General features: G+C 39.6%; 1 protein-coding gene across 2 annotated transcripts in view; it reads left to right on the forward strand.

The window, feature by feature from the left end:
- Window positions 1–17,164, forward strand: part of ADAM23 (ADAM metallopeptidase domain 23) — a 77,054-nt gene that overhangs the window by 53,742 nt on the left and 6,148 nt on the right. The window contains exon 26 of one of the 2 annotated variants that reach the window (XM_081315254.1): window positions 7,009–7,099. The exons of the other annotated variant lie outside the window; for it this stretch is intronic. Coding sequence (XP_081171380.1) covers window positions 7,009–7,099 — 91 coding nt within the window. The remainder of the gene's footprint in view (window positions 1–7,008; window positions 7,100–17,164) is intronic. 2 annotated transcript variants of the gene reach the window in all.

Below are 17,164 nucleotides of genomic sequence, written 5' to 3' on the forward strand. Positions count from 1 at the left end.
TGACAAGCAAAGTCAGTGGGGAAGCCGGATTCACTTAACAACTGGGTTATTACCTTAGAAGCTGCAGTGACTCACTTAACAACTGTAGTAAGAAGGGTCATAAAATGGGGCAAAACTCACTCAAAACAACTGTCTTGCTTAACAGTTGTGGTCGTAAGTTGAGGATACCTGTAGCTCAGATTTTTGTAAAACTTGAAAGTTGAAGATAATCTTCATACTTTGCAAAAGTGCCTATTATAACTAAAATTACACAAGCCATCTTGTTTTCACCGCTTTTGTGTACTTCATTTCTTTCAGTCCTGTTACATATTTTAGATTCTAAAAGTAGAGTCAAACTTTGAAATATAATATTAACGGTTAGAACTGCAAGAGATTTTCATACAATCAATATTTAAACTTTTCCCAGTAAAATAATTTCCAGGTGAATAGGATAATAAATCTCATTGTGAGTTTGAAACTATAGTCATTGGTAATTTAAAATGCAGTTAGGTATTTATTTAGTAAAATACGATAGCTGACCCAGAGAGGCCTTGGTGGAGGTTATTCTAACATTGGTGAGGTTCCGTGAGATCTGGAGGAAGATATCATTCAACATTTGGGCAAGATAATAATAATAATGTTATTAATAATGTAATAATAATAATAATGTAATAATGCCGCTTGGGGTGTGTGTGAAAGCCCTAATAAGCAGGCATATACATAGAATGAAGGCTACTGCTAAGCTTGTAAGCCGCCCTGAGTCTTCGGAGAAGGGTGGGATATAAATGGAATTAAAATAAAAAAATAAAAAATAAAGATACCCTATGTTGCTGTTCATCTTGCAGAGACAAGCACATTTCTCACATTACTTTTCTTTTCTCAAACAAGGATATTCCACACATCAAAACCCCAATGTTTTCAGAAGGGTATTTTTGAAACTAATTCCTAAAGGAAATTCTAATCCTGTAAAAAGTTAGGATGAACCTCAGTTGAATATTGATATGTTATTATATTATATCCCATTTTTCCTCCTGAGTTCAACTTGCTTTTGATTCATATTCAGTATAGCCTATCTTCCAAATTAACTTTTATAAAGTTTATGTTGCCATAACATAAAGAAAAATAACTCCAACATGCACAACCAACAAGTTGTATTTTTCTGGTTAATAGATTAGGATATTTCCCTTTCCTTTCATTAATCCTAAATAGTTGCTAGTTGGAATATACTGGTTATTAGAAATTATGCAGAATGTAGGCTAGATAGGAAAGGAAATTAATTTTTATTTGGAATTAAAATTTTAGACATTAGAAAAGTCTTTTGCGTTTATGTTTTTCTAACTGGAAGAAAATCCAGTGTTAGGGAAGCTTCCAGTTTTGAAGAATCAGGACAGATTCAAGTTACACCAGCATAAATGAATTTTTTGTTGAACATGATACATTAATAAAGATTTATGCCTCATCATTAATAAATGTACATAACCATTAGTGGGGGCCCGCTTAATGCATGAAATGGTGGACAAGTAGCCATCCAGAGCCCTGTGCTTCTTGTCAAGCCAAACTATAGATGAACACTTTGAATGATTTCAACTAGGAACTACTTCATCTGCTAGTGGAAAGCTGGTGGAATCCTTCTAGAGTACTGATAGTGGCTGATCACTCAGGCTTTGCACAGATTCATATCCAGGTTTTTCCCCCTCTAATTTTTTATACTTTCTACATTCCTATAAATCCTGGAATGATTTGAGTAACATTTTTTTTGTATTTTTAAAAATCTTCAATATTTGCCATATTTAGTTAGTGCTTTTAAAAATTTGTAAAGACCATAAGCAAACTTTTCTTGGCTGTTTGGCTCATTGATCATAATGCAACATATTTCCAGTAGTACAGGAGTGTGCTGTTATTTAGATATAGAATATGTTTTTTTAAACAGTCATCAGTGCTATATTCTCTAGAGCAGTACAGTATTTCTCCTCCTTAGAGTCCACACCTCTGAAAACTGCCAAGGTTGAGAAGACAGTTATAGCTATTTATCACGAAGGCTGATAAAACGAATGTTACCTCTCTGGGCACTGATGTGTTTATGGGATAGTATTAGTTCGGAATTGGACCTTTAGGCTCTTACCCTTGGCCACACCTCCTTCGCCTCGAACCTACTGCCTCCACCCATTTGCCTGCAGTGTTCCTCCTTGGCTGAGCTGCCCCCGCCCATTCTCCCTGGCCAGTGGGCCCCTGGCCCTCTGCCTTGCGTCCTTCGGCCTGGCCCATTAGCTGAGGCCTCTTTGTCCCGGGCTTTTGGCCGCATGGGAGAGTTAGCCACCAGGCAATCAGATGGGTGGCAGGCAGCTGCCCTGTTGCTCTCGGGGGCAGCATACGATGGGCTATCGCAGGGGCTGTGTTGTGAGGCAGCAGGCGAACGGCAGGGCTGGTGCGGCTTCTCTGATTGTGTGGTGGTGGGGCAGCAGGCCAACTCCCCGTTCAGTATGAGGTTGAAGTCCAGAGGCAACGGAGGGGAGGGTGGATGAAAAAAAGGAAACCGGTGCTCTCCAGGCTTTTTCTTTTTAAGTTGCCAGAGGCTCCGGGCAGAGAGGGCAACAGGCAGGCAGCGGTGGGCAGGGGCTTCCGATTTTGATCCCTCCCACCTGTCATTGCCTCTGCACCTGGACTCCAGCCTGATGGGCCTCTGCATTGGCCAGGGAGAATGGGTGGGGTGGCTCAGCCGAGGAGGAACACTGCAGGCAAATGGGCGGAGGCAGTAGGCTCGAGGTGAAGGAGGTGTGGCCAAGGGTAGGAGCCAAAGGATCCTAAACCTGTGTTAGTGGAGAATTGAACAGAATGTTCTCTCTTTCCTCTCTCTCTCTCCTTGGATGATCCTTACAATGTGTGCATAAGTCATTTTCAGCAGGCAACTGATGCATATTTTCAATGTAAAGCTAGCCATTTGGTAAGGCCCTGAAAAAGGACAATTCTAGTTGATTGCAAAAAAAGAAGAGAACCACCATTTCGATGTATATCTTTTGCAGTGCATGCAAACTGTGAAGGAGCTGCAAAACTGCAGTCAATCCGGGCCTATCATCTTCCTTGTTACAGCTCCACCCATGCATGTGTTACAGAACATTGATCCATTTTTAAAATAAATTGCAATTAAATATGCTGAATTATTTCTAGAACTGCTAAAATAACCTTTCTACAAAGTGAATTACAAAAAATGGTATATCATTTTGAGGTGCCATATAATTTTTCTTTTCAGATCTTTCTGTATGTGATGACTGTCTTTTTAAAAGATCTTCCCTCTTCCCTTTATACAGTGAGCATGGCCACTAACAGGCTTATAGGTGCAGTGGCAGGGACCATTCTGGCACTGGGGGTGATATTTGGAGGCACAGGGTGGGGAATAGAGTAAGCATATTTATTAGTTTCAGAGTTTTATGTTTGGTGCCTACTGTGTGAGGTAACTGTACGCATCTGATCCCTCTGTGTACTCCAACTAGCTTTGTGTTCTGTGGTGATTGTATTTGTCATGTGATTTGAATATTTGTGTTGTGTGATATGCTCATGTAATGTTTAACTCTCTCCTGTCTGGGATAATGTGGGGCATAAAACAATAGTTTGTCAATTTTGTAGCACCATAATTAATACAATTCAATATTTATATGTTTTCAATGCTCTAAATTATAAATACAAATAGTTTAAAAAATTGTGTAATAGGTAACTTAGTGCACTTGATATAATTTGGTTTATTACCAGAAGCATTCAGAAGAATAGTAAGTAAAAGTATATTAATTAAATAATTAAAAAGCAGAATTCCATGGGAACTGTGGCTCATGTAACTAATATATCTATCTACAGCCCCTCTCTCTCTCTCTCTCTCTCTCTCTCTCTATATATATATATATATATATATACACACACACACACACACACACACACACACACACACACACACACACACACACACAGAGTGGTGGGATTCAGCTGGTTCACACCAGTTCGGCAGAACCGGTAGCTAATTTTTTGTTGCCCAGGGCCAGAACAGACTTTTGTGTGCCCCTCAGCCAGCATGTCTGAAGTCCACAAGATCTTAAAGTGGCTAAGGTTAAGAAACTCTGACCTAGACCAATAATGTATGGTGTTGCTGAACCTTATCTGAGTAAGGGAGCTTTCTTCATGTAGAGCCAGTGAGCATCCAAATGTGCATTTGATGTGTATTCCCACCAGTGCCGGGAGGATCGTGTACGTTTTCTTGGCCTAGTGAGAAGCCATTTTGATGATGATAGGGCTCCTCATCTGAGCTTATCTGTTGTTTGTGTCACTAAAACTGGATCAAGGCTATTATAAATATTTATATTAAATGAAATGAATCATTTTGAAATAGTTAGCATGGGTATTATTGACATACATATTGATGTGTCAACCATATACCTGGTTAAAAATAAGTGCAGCCATTTAGGAACTTTATTAGATATCATTAGATATCATTTATAGTAATATCGTTAGAATTAGTTGTCCTCTTTATTTGGTTTCCTTTAAAATAATGCATGCTCCTATGTATTCTGCCTACTAAACTATATTTATAAAATCAACAAATTATTCTACTATTATTTCTAGAGTAGCAGATTTTTCAGATAACTGCACATTTTCCATAACACTGCATCCTGTCTCTTTTCTTCAACCTGATGGTGGCATTTCTGATTAGGGTACCAAAGAAAGCAGAGACAGCTTCAGTGGTCACTGATGGCTGTAGAGAAGAGGAGTGGATCCTAACTTTCTTATTATGAATAATCTAAAATTAGATTTTCTTAAAATCAAAATTGCTTTGATACCATCATAACTAATGAATGCTTGCTATTTTTTTGCATCAGTGAGTATAGTTTTGTTTTAAAAAATGATAAATATGTGCATGCTGCAGAAAATTCATTATTAATCCAAACTATTACTATTTTTCAGTAAAATCTGATTAAATAACAGTAGCATATATTTCTGTCTAACAGCAGCTGAAACATCATTAAATGAGGAAACTATCATTCTTCATCAGGCTTGATATTAAGATGCTGGCAGAGATCCTGTATAATAAAGGATCTGAAAGAAAGAAAAGTATGATAGCCCTCATTAGAGGAACTGATTTTCTATATTGCGTTAATCAGAGTCTAATAGGAAAGAGTGCTTTAACCTAGCAGTCACCTGGCAGATTAATTCCCTGATTGGCAAAGGGAATTAACTTGCTGCATGATGCAAGATAACAATGGATAATAATCCACCACTGTTAGGGAATCCAGTTTGGATGATCAAATTTGTTATTCTCTAAATTGCCAAAAGCAATCTTTCTATATTTGCATGCCACTATTGTCATAAGAAAAGATGTTTGCAAATGTATATCTTGAATTCATTATTAGATATTCACCCTAGTGCTGCAAGGTTGGCTCAAGGGAAGCTCTTCTATGGGTAGATGGTTTAAAGATGACCTTCAAGTCAAGAAGTACAACAGGCACAAGAATTTTTTTGCCAGGAAGGAACATGCAGAATTTCCCATATTGTAAATACAACGTGCTCTTCGTTTTAATAGCATATGTTTGCAGGAGGGTTACTTTCAGGCAGCCCATCCTTTCTGTCACACTTAACAAAGCTGGCCATTTCTCAGGCAAGCAGGGGAAGGAATAAAAAAAGATGGGCTGGCTTCTAGGCATTAGGACTGGGATAAAATAAATCATTGCTTCCTCTATAAATAATGACAATTTCCAATAGCAATTGCACAAAATCCTGCTTTTTAAAATTTAAAAACAAATTTAAATGTCCATATTGGTCAAGGGACGCGATGGCTCAGTGGGTTAGGATGCTGAGCTTGTCGATCGGAAGGTCGGCAGTTTGGTGGGTCGAATCCCGAGTGCTGCGTAACAGAGTGAGGGCCTGTTACTCGTCCCAGCTTCTGCCAACCTAGCAGTTCGAAGCACGTAAAAATGCAAGTAGAAAAATAGGGACCACTACGGTGGGAAGGTAACAGCGTTCCGTACGCCTTTGGCATCTAGTCATGCCGGCCACATGACCACGGAGACGTCCTCGGACAAGCTCTGGCTCTTCGGCTTTGAAACGGAGATGAGCACCGCCCCCTAGAGTCGGAAACGACTAGCACGCATGTGCGGGGGAACCTTTACCTTACCTTATTAGTTTTAACTATGGATTTTTTAACAGCAGTAGCACATGTTCAAAATCATCTCTAGTCTGTGTCTTGCTTTCTAAAAGGCTATACTGTGAATCTAAGCAGAAAGTTTAAATCAGATATGTATCATTTTGTTGCGATTGCATTTGAGAAGTAAAATAGTGATGGTGTTTGTTGTTTTATGGGTCAGCTTTGATGGAAATACTCAAGTACACAATGATTTACAATGCCACAGGAGACATTTACTTAAGTCACTAAACAAAAGTCTTTTTCGGTGTACATGGAATGTAAATAAAATTTGAAAGAATAGACCCAGGACTTGTCACTTGAAGTTCTGTCATGATTGGACTTACAGGTTTTGCACTTATTTTCATGAACCAATTGGGCTATTATTGCTTTTTGTTATTTTTAGTTGTCTTTGGTATTTTTTCCCTGTTTCTCCTGATGCTGCTTTTTTTCTTGTTTGCTCTTCAAAATTCTTCCAAACTTCATCCAATAATTTAAAAAGTTAGTTGTCTATCAAGTAAAGAAACATATTAGCTGATGTTTTTATTTAAAAATGTTTGAATATTGCAAAATTGTAAGATATTTGTGGCATTATAAAGGTGTAGATAAGTTTAAACTGTAGTCCAAAGTTTCATTAGTAAGAAATATTCTAGGGAAGCATTAGTTTGTACATAGAAGCATGATAGATAATTCATCTATCTTAAAACTTTTTTCTTCGTATAGTTTTTAAATAACCTTGGCCCTTTTGAAAATGTTCCTTTCAAATAATTTAATAGCTCACTTATTTTAAATTGTTTTACTACATTTCCCTGGATGTGAATGAATTAAGTGATTGGTTCTGATCTCTTTCTTCCCATCATCCTTTGTCACAGGTCCTAGCGCCACCAATCTTATAATAGGTTCCATCGCTGGTGCCATCCTGGTAGCAGCTATTGTCCTTGGGGGGACAGGATGGGGCTTTAAGTAAGCAATGCCGCATGTCTTTTTTTCAGTGGCTATAGCACTTCTTTCTGCTTACATCACTAGATTTTGAGTTCCTGCTACAAGATCACCAGTAATGGTTTACTTAAAAAAAATCCATATTTTGTAAAAAGCCACAAATCTTTTTAAGAAATCTCAGAAATGTCACCAGGGTGCAAAGTTGCAATATAGAATATCTAATAGAGTCACCTAACATAGTTTAAAAGGTATTTTGTAATGCAGCAAATTACCACATGTGACTCTTGGATAGTCTTAGAGATCTTCAAGCTAAGGAAGCTTGTGAAACTGCTGTGGACATGACCAGCGCAAAAATGTTGCCCTAAAAAGACTAGTTACTTACAAAACGCTACCTTGAGGGCTTCAGTAGAGCCCTGAAAGCCTGAATGGAAAACAGTTCAATTCCCAAATGTCAAAATTAATACTGCATTACATCCCAAGAACACAACAAACAATTCATTTTGCAGAAGGAATACCGATAAGGTCAATGAAAGCATGTAGCTCACCCAAGTAGTACCAGACTGAAATATGAACCAAATCTCAAATCTCCAAACTAATTTTTTCATCTTGGAAGAGCCCAGTCCATAAAATGTGTAAAATCTTTTGCACACAGAGACTCATACTCATTTTATAACCTCATCTATCCCTCTGCACCTTGACTGGAACTATTTTGCAATGAGTTATTTCAGCACTTACATATTTTAAGAATAAAAATAGCACTTTTGTAGCTTTATGTATTCCTAAAAGTAAACATAAAATGATTTTGACTCTAAATTGGCAGTGGAAAATTTTAGAATTTTGAGAAAAAATGTAACAAAGTAGCAGCATAGTAGATATGGCCCAACATAAAATGAAATTTTAAAAAAGACAATCTGATCTCTACAAGTACAAGTGACTTTTCCAAGAATCTGAATTTGAAGCTAAGAAGGAAATGTTTGTGTGTTCATGGTTGTCTCATTTTTTTTTATCCCTAAGCTAAGTAAAGAAGGTGAGATAAATATAGGACGTTTGTATCTTCGCATCAAATATTACACAAATAGAAACAGAGAGACCACATACATTTTTCTGTTAATAGTGTGAACCTTAAGACTTCTTTCTAGGGTAGAATGCTTAATGAAAATGGTTCAGCAAAAGCTTAATAGTAAAACAGTTACTTTAGTGCAATTGCCCTATGTATGAATTAGTAAATGGCTGAGGAAACCTTAATCCATTAGTCATGTGGCTTTCACAATTTATCTGCACAGTTGGGGCATTAGGGGGGAGTCATTGGGGGGGGTAGAAAAAGTCAAGATGGCAACACACCTCAAAAGTGTTATCATTTACTTGCAGCTGTTATCTTGATTGTTTTAAATCTCCCACTACCCCATAGACATACTGCACCCAGTTCCTTATGACAGGTATTTTTGTTTGTTATTAGGGGCTGAAAGAATGTATTGTGGGGAAGATAGAAGGAAGTATTTCTCTTATATCAATTGATATAAATTATAAAACATAAATATGGTGTATATTTATATAAAACTAAACACAGATCTTACTAATTTTGCAATTAGTGGAGTTTATATATTATTTGGACATATGAAATATACTTAATAATATGTCCTACTTTTAATTCTGTTCAGATCGTTGCTATAATAATTTACTTCTTAACATCATGAAAACAGGCAAGATTCTACTCCCTTTCATAGAGAATTGAGGTAAGGACATTAGTCCACTTCACATTATCCACCACACATAAAAAGCAAACGTTTGCAGTTAGAGACTTCTAGTGAGGAAGATTCTCCCACAAGGATTCTGAAAAAAATCAATTGTGAGGAGAGGCTCTAATACAGAACTTCTAGATTTGGAAGGCAATGAAAGAAGTGGACTTGTGCATGCATTCCCACTACCACACATATAATTTCACAAGAATTGATATCAGCTGAAAAGGGCTTATGTGAGTTAAAATTCCTTGTAATTATGTCTGAAGCAAAAGCATAGCCTAATTAATTTCCTTTCTAAGTCATGTACTAGAAAGTGTCATTTACCAAAATAAGTACACTAAGCAATAATTATTAAACTGTAATATCAGGTATGGAAATTCCTACTGAAGGGAATAGTACTCATTTCATTCAATGCATTTACAAGACCCTCTTAACCAACTAATGAAAACAAAACCCCATTCTATGCAGAGATGGGAAATCAGTCTTTCAGATCTTCTTGAGCTACTGTTCTCAGTATCCTTCACTACTAGCCACACTGATTGGAATTACTAGAAGTTGTAATTATTGATTTGATTCACACAGTCTTGTTTATTCCATAGTTTCTTGAATAACCTGAATTGGCTTTTATGATCTCAAGATTATGTCACCAAAATTCAGTAAGACATTGGGCAAGTTTTAGAAGCATATTTTTTCTTTTTGTTTTACAAAATAAAGCATCTGACTAGGAAGATGAGGAGAAAGGCTCAGAAAAAAAATAGCAAAAGAATTAGTTTAATGCCTAAGAAAAATGCTTCTTCCTGCAGATCTTTATATGTCTTATCTTACATTCAAAGAACTCCACTCAAATAGTACTTTGCATCTTGCGTGACATTTATATATACATTATATGAAATATTATGAATTAATATCTCTGTATGGATAGTCATACAGAGTAAACAACTCAATAGCTCTCTTACTTTTTTATAGGAAACTATTTTATTCTGTAGCAGAACCTCAAATATGATGGTCTCGCCTAGCTCTCAGCTTGAAGTGCATGTTTCTTTGGGGTAAAGTTGGAAACAAAGGGTAGATTTTCTCACTAGAATCTAGATAGGTCTTCTCATATTTTGCTGTTTCGTTTAGTATGTATGAGAGCCTTAAGAGAACTCAAAATATTTGTGTTATCTGCTAATAATATTACTGTGTGCAACAACATCCAAATCTATAGTTTAAGATTATATTTTAAATTTAAAAAGGCAAAAAATAAGGGTCTTCAAATGTCAAGTGGAAAGGACACTTAAGGAATAATTCTATAGAAACAGTTAAATATTTTAATCTGGCATCATAATATCTATCTGAGAATGTTCTTTTCTGAGTATTCTTAGTTTGGATCATGACTAAAACCCTTCACCCAGCCGGACTTTTCTGCCCCCTTATCCTCAATGCATCCTCTGAGGACCAAGAGACCCTTCCAGTTTGTTTAAGAAACATCAAGGCCACCAGTGAGAAGAGAAAATGCATGAGATTTGTGAGAGTAGCTTCAGGGGGAAAAAGAGGGGGAAGGAAGGTCCCTAATGAGCAATTCATTCACTTCTGGAACCAACTCATTATGTTCCTGTTTATTTTTTTAAAAAAATATTATGACACTATATTGTCTAATTAAAATTCTTCTTAGTACTTATGTGATAGTTTTTAACTTTCTTCAGATGCATGAAAAGTTGAATTTAAATATTTTTGAGGTAAACATTTTGTAAAGGTTCCTCAGTGAAGATAATAGATTTCTATATGAATTGGTCTGTCTAAAAATAATATCAATTCTTATTTTCACAAATAAGCTACATACATGACTAAACCTAATATTTGGTTAGAATCAGCACTATAATGGGGAGTAAATCAATATTAGTGTTGTTTTATGGGGCTGCTGAACTGTGAATTAAAATTGATCTTTCCCTCCTTTTTTGTGTCCCAATTTGTCCTACATGCCTATAAGCATCCTGAAATATGTATCCATGTATCCAAAAGAATTTTAATTAAAATATATAACTTATAGTATACAATATTATAGTCATTTGGCTGAGATGGGTGGCTATAGAAATTGAATAAATAAATGTATTTATGCTGTGCAGGATGAACTGATACATTTTTAAGACATGTATTTCTTATAAGACACAGAGGTGGGTGGATGGATGGATAGATGGATGGATGAATACAAAGCAAGGTTTTTATGTTTTGTTAAAGTTTATTTTATGTCTGGAATTAAATTATTTTCTTGTTTAGCATAAAAAAGGAGTTGCTATTGTTAGATAGGATTGTAAGATCTGTTTTTGCATTGCAGTGCATACTGTTTCCCCATACTAGAGACAGCCAATTTCATGTTATTCCTCGAGGCTTATTGCCAAGGAACTAGAATGATATATTGTCATTTTTTTTACCAATCACAATTGTATCCTTTTAGTCCTTATTCTGAAACTTTCTCCCATAATTAAATAAAAGTTAATTAAATAAATTAGATTGATTAAGTTAAGTAAATTAAATAAAGTTGATAAATAAATAGCTTCTTTCTAGATAAGCAAGATATAGTTATATCTTTTCTCTTCAATTTGCTATACACAAATACAGATTTTATGTGTATAACCATATTTCTTTTCTATTTAATTTGTTTTGAATAATGTATTTAACTGAAAAGAAAACTAGGATTTCCCTTAGCAATAATTTAAAACAGAAGATTCAGGTGTTTTGGTTTGATTTTCCTTAAACAAAGCAAATTTTTCCTTTGCCATTAGAATAATGGCCTTTTTTGTCAATTTATACAGTATTCATAAAGCTTTTGCATCTTTTTAGTTCCCTACTGTAGAACGTCCCTTAATATCTAAAGAGGTTCCACCTCACCATTCAATGTGTCTCCTGAAGTGTGAGTCCCATAGTTCCCTCAATTCCTTTTTGGCTGCCATTGTGGTCACATTTGAGATAATTATTCCTTTGTCCAATTTGGAGAACTGTAAATGGGATTCAAAGTGATGTTCTTTCATGTCATCTTCCACTGTAGATGCTTTAATGAAAAAGCTGATATCTTGGTCACATGTACTGAACAGATCCTGAGGATTGCAAAGTCCCTGTTATTACAAATTAAGAAACTCTAATCCCCAGCTTTCTGACTTCACTCTGACAGGCTTTGGTGTTTATAGCTATTCCACTGTTGACAGCTATCTTAAGAATAGCAAACTAAACTATCCCAGGTCAAGTAGGAAAGATGCTTCTTTTTGTATACACATCTAAAGGCAAATCATAACCTACCAGCACACAAAATAGATATCTTCTCCTTTGACAGGCCATAAGGGCAGTAAGCTTAAATGTATTCAGCAGACTTTTTTCTCTCATCTGCTACTACAGCCTTTCTGATTTTAAAGAATTGTGCATACAATTTCATACAGCAGAGAAAAGCAGCTTTCTTTTTTTGAACTTCTGTCAAGGGGCAAAGATTTTAATATGATGCAGTCACTCAATAAAAATAATAAATTTTTATTGTTGGGGGCAATAAGCTGACTTTGTAATAATGCCACTTGGGGGGGGCGAAAGCCCTAATAAGCAGGCATATATATAGAATGAAGGCTATTATTAAGCACATTGATTTGTGCTTTAAATTGTAAGCCGCCCTGAGTCTTCCGAGAAGGGCGGGATATAAATGGGATTAAAATAAAAAATAATAATAATAAATTATCACTTTGAAACATGGATTAGACTGGGCTTCAGGGAGTGGTCCTCTATCACCATTCATGGCTTGGGTCCTCTCATTTCATTCAAGAGTGAAATACTATATTGATGAGCTTCCCTTTAGTGGGAATGACCAGTTTCAATAAAAAAATATCTGGACAAAGTCCAAAAGGTGAAAATTAGAGCTGCTTGTATGAGTACCACAACTCATTAATAAACAAGAGCAGTATATCAGCTGGAGGCTGCACATAGCCCAAAGTCATGAGATATCTTACTCCTGAATTTCAGCAGATAACCAAAGAGAAGCAGATGAAAAATATTAAAAGAAGTTTATACCTTCCTTTAGTCTTAACACACCAGAAGTACCAAAATAAATCCAAAATCCAAGAACCTCCTCTCCTCCAAATGGCACCCTTGTCCATTTTGGTGTCCTAAGTGCTTCACAACCCAATTATTGTAGGCCTAAACTATAATTTTTTGGAAGAAAAAAATCACATAGTTTTCAAGCCATTTAACCAAGGAAATTGTCAGTCTTCCTGATTTTTTTCCAGCTTTTGGTTTTTACAGTCCTTCAGCATGTTGAAGAGTTGGTTGTTCGGTGAGAGTCTGCTTTGCCTGCTATGAAATAAAATGTCACAAAGAAACAATCACGGTTGGGATGAGGCATTGCCTGGAGTGCTCATTTTCTTGTTTTCCCATTGTGCAGCTGATGGCCATTCTCGTTCACTAAGCTCCAGGTAGCAACCATGGTGACTCTCACACAGCAGGATAATGATACTGCATGGAAGGACCTTTAGATCAGTGACATAAATTACTTGCTAATTTTGAAGAGCATTTGCTTCATTCCTACCACAGGCATTCCTTGCCTTCTTTGTGGAAGGGTTGTTTTTTCATTACAATCTCAAAGATGTGTATTTTCATAGTCTGATCCAAGTATGTTTTGTATTTTGCTTTCAGTTTCAACTTCTGTCTTTTTGGTGTTCATGGAATGTTTATCAAATTTTGCCTTTGAAACCACACACATTATAGGATTATTTTAATAAAGTTTGGTATAGCAAAATTATCTAGCAAGACATTTTAAGTAAACATAGTCCTGGTAGATTACTTCCTATCTGCATATCTTAATTAGTTGTAATAAAATGAAAATAAAATCAGTTTTTATGAGGGCTGAATTCACATTAATAAACTATCCAAGAATATTTAAGGAATTGCTGACAGTGCAAATTTCATTTATGGATTGATATAGTCATATTCGTGTATTGATCAAACATAAATTGTTAAACAATAAAAATGAGTATTGTAACCTTTGTCTATATTTTTTGAAGTCTGAACTCATGCAGTATTTTTTTCTTCTTCCAACATGCACAGCTTTGTTTGGCATGTTTTCCTATTTGGGAGAAGAGATTTTTTGTGTGTGAGAGAGACCAGTTATAAACTATTTAAAAGACTGCTAGATGAGTCCTACGGGAGAAGGGCGGTATATAAGTCTAATAAAATAAATAAATAAATAAATAATAACATTGATCACAAGTGTCAAACCTGATAGTGTCACGTGATGTATCCTGATGTATCGTGATATTTTTTGCCTTTGCGGAGCCTGGGTGGGCGTGGCCTGCACATGATGCATCCAGCCCACGGGCCTCCTGTTTCACGCCCCTGAGGTAGATGATACTGAGGTTTTCAGTACAGGTGGCAGGAATAATGGCTTAAAATGTAAAGACACCAACTTGAACACAGAGATATAAATTCATGTTAATGGTATACTTTCATATTGTTATTATTTCCTAGAGAGGGTTTTTGTTTTTTGCCCAAAATGGCGGCGGCTGCGGTCTGAGCTCCGGGCGTTCCTCAATGGCCTTTACATGGGTCGGTTGGGGAGACCCGACCGAGGCACGATACGGTGACCAGCTTTAAGGGGGAGTTGGATACAGAGACATCTTGCTAGGCGCTGCTTTTGGCGGTGCTGGGCTTTCCCTCCCCCTTTGGATAGCGGCATCTGCTTACCGGCTCGGAGATTGTTTGTGGTCGGGCCTGTCATCCGGGCCTCTCAGATGGTTGCTGCGGGCTCTCTCCAGTTCCTGCAGCTTTCTTTTGCTGCTTTCTTCGCTGTGAACACTCCCTGCTTGTCGGAGGAGCGGCGGCGACGACCAAGTGATCCGAGGATTCGGGCTGGAGTTGGGATTCATGTCAGCTGGCGGGCACTGCTTTCGGCGGCGCGGAGCCTTCCCTCTCCCCCCGGGTGGCGGTGGTGGCTTCCTGGCTTGGAAATCGGCCAGGGCTTGCTCTACAGGCTCCTTCTGCTATCTTTTTGCCGTGGACGCCCCCCGCCTGTCGGAGGAGCAGCGGCAAAGATCAAGCGATCCGGGGACTCGGTTCGGAGCTGAGAATTATATCAGCTGGCTGGCACTGTTTCGGCGGCGTGGAGCCCTCCCTCTCCCCTGAATGGGGGCGGTGGCTTCCCGGCCTGGAAATTGGCCGTGGTTTTATCTTACCGCCGTGGATTTGCTGGTAGATGCTTGGATTTGGGGGACGGAAATGCCGCCTGGTCGTTGTACGGTGTTTGTAGGGGGGATGTCTTTGCCCCCCCTCTCCGGAATGGCGGTAATGGCCGGCGGCCTGAAGATCGGCCGGGGCTTGGCCCTTCTCCTTATGCTGGCTGGCAGGCATTACTGTGGCCCGAAGATCGGCCAGGATTACGCTTTAATGCCTGGTTGGGGGCTAGTGCTTCCCATTAATATTCCGGATTGGACTTGGGACTGGACCGTGGTGGGAGGACGGTCTTGGATTTTTCATCAACTGCCCCACTGGTGTGAGAGACCATTTGGGGTAGGTTTATCTCAGGACTCCTCACTTTGTGCATGACAGGCTAGATTCCTCAGCCATAGTGGGAGAACGGTTGGGGTCTCTTTTTCTGAGTTCCACCTCAGGTGAGAGCTGAGTTGGACTAATTGGACTGTGATACATCTACCGAACTTTTTGCTATCAATACCATCGATCCACCCATTATTAACAGCAGCCCTATGCGGACATTTTTCATTATTGTATGGTTCCCTTGCACTACTCTGGAGCCGACATGTATGCCCTCAGGGGGTTTCTCCCTCCTGGGTTTGACCTGCCGCCCTCTCCTGCACTCCCCTTAATGACGGGCCCAATTGTTGGGACCCCGAGAGGTGGTTGGGCTTAGATAGGGGCCTCGAGCGGAGACGTATTAAGAGGCCTCTGATTCACTTTTTAGCCGGTTATTTTAATAGGTTAGGGAGGGTGAGGGAGGGGAGGGAATTATTAACCGGCACTCAGTCCAGGTCGGTTTGGGGTCCAGGCGGGATGAGGTTTGGGTCAGAGGCGGCTGGTTCTGGATCTGTTGGGGTGGGGCTTCAAATCCCCATGACGATAGGGAATGGCAGCAGGTGTGTGCACGGAGGGCCGTATCAACATCTGGGATCGCGCCCCTGCTGCTTACGAGCGGTGACGCACTCCGACCCTCCGGTTAACACCCTTTTCCCCGGGGGTGAGGGTGATCAGGCCCCTGAGCTCAGGCTGGTTTACCTTAATGCCAGATCCGTTGTTAATAAGGCTCCCCTCATTCGTGACCTGATCGAGGAGGAACGCGCGGATCTGGTATGCATTACGGAAACCTGGTTGGGCTCAGAGGGAGGGGTCCCTCTGATCGAGTTATGCCCCCCAGGTTTCCGTGTGCTACACCAGCCACGGGCTCAGGGTAGGGGCAGTGGGGTGGCAGTGGTCATCAGGGAGACTTTATGTCCGCGGGAGACCACCATTGTCCAGATTGCCGGGAGTGAGTCCCTCCTCTTGAGATGTGGTTCTTGGGTTCAGATGAGCTTGTTGCTTACATACCTGGCGCCCAGCTGTGTGGCAACTGCTCTGCCCGAGCTACTCGACACCCTCTCAGGGTTGGTGGAGTTCCCCAGGCTCATAGTGCTGGGTGACTTCAACCTGCCTTCCCTGGGGGGGTCATCAGAGTTAACCCAGGAGTTCATGGTTCATGGCGCTTGGGTCTATACCTATCGCCCTCACTCACAGACCAGTTGATGCCTTGGTGGATGCCTGGGAAAAGGCGGCCACTGAGGCACTCAACTGTGTTGTACCCTTGCGACCTCTGACCCGGCGCAGATCCCGGTGGGCTCCATGGTTTTCTGCGGAGCTCCGGGAGATGAAGCGTCGGAGACGGGGTCTAGAGAGCGGTTGGAGGTCCAGCCGTTCCGAATCTGACCGACTGCAGCTAAGAGCCTTTATAAGGTCTTATCTTGCTGCGATGAGGACGGCGAGGGCTAATTACTTCGCTGCCCTCATCGCATCCGCAGATAATCGCCCGGCCGCCCTGTTTAGGGTGACTCTCTCCCTTCTTAACCAGGAGGTGAGGGAGGATCCCTTACAGGGACGGGCCGAGGAGTTTACTCACCATCTGTCGGACAAAATCGCTGAGATCCGGGCCGGCTTGGACTCTGACTGGGCGGAGTCTGACGTGGAGGAATCGGACGGTCTTGAGCATGTTATCTGGACTGAGTTCGATCCTGTTTCCCCTGATGATGTGGACAGGATCATGGGGAGGCTGAGCTCCACCACTTGTTTGTTGGATCCGTGCCCCTCCTGGCTTGTTTATGCGGCCTGGGAGGGGACATGAGGCTGGTTCCAGGCAGTA

The sequence above is a fragment of the Vipera berus genome, assembly GCF_964194415.1.
Source record: "Vipera berus genome assembly, chromosome: 1".
Classification (NCBI taxonomy): Eukaryota; Metazoa; Chordata; class Lepidosauria; order Squamata; family Viperidae; genus Vipera; species Vipera berus.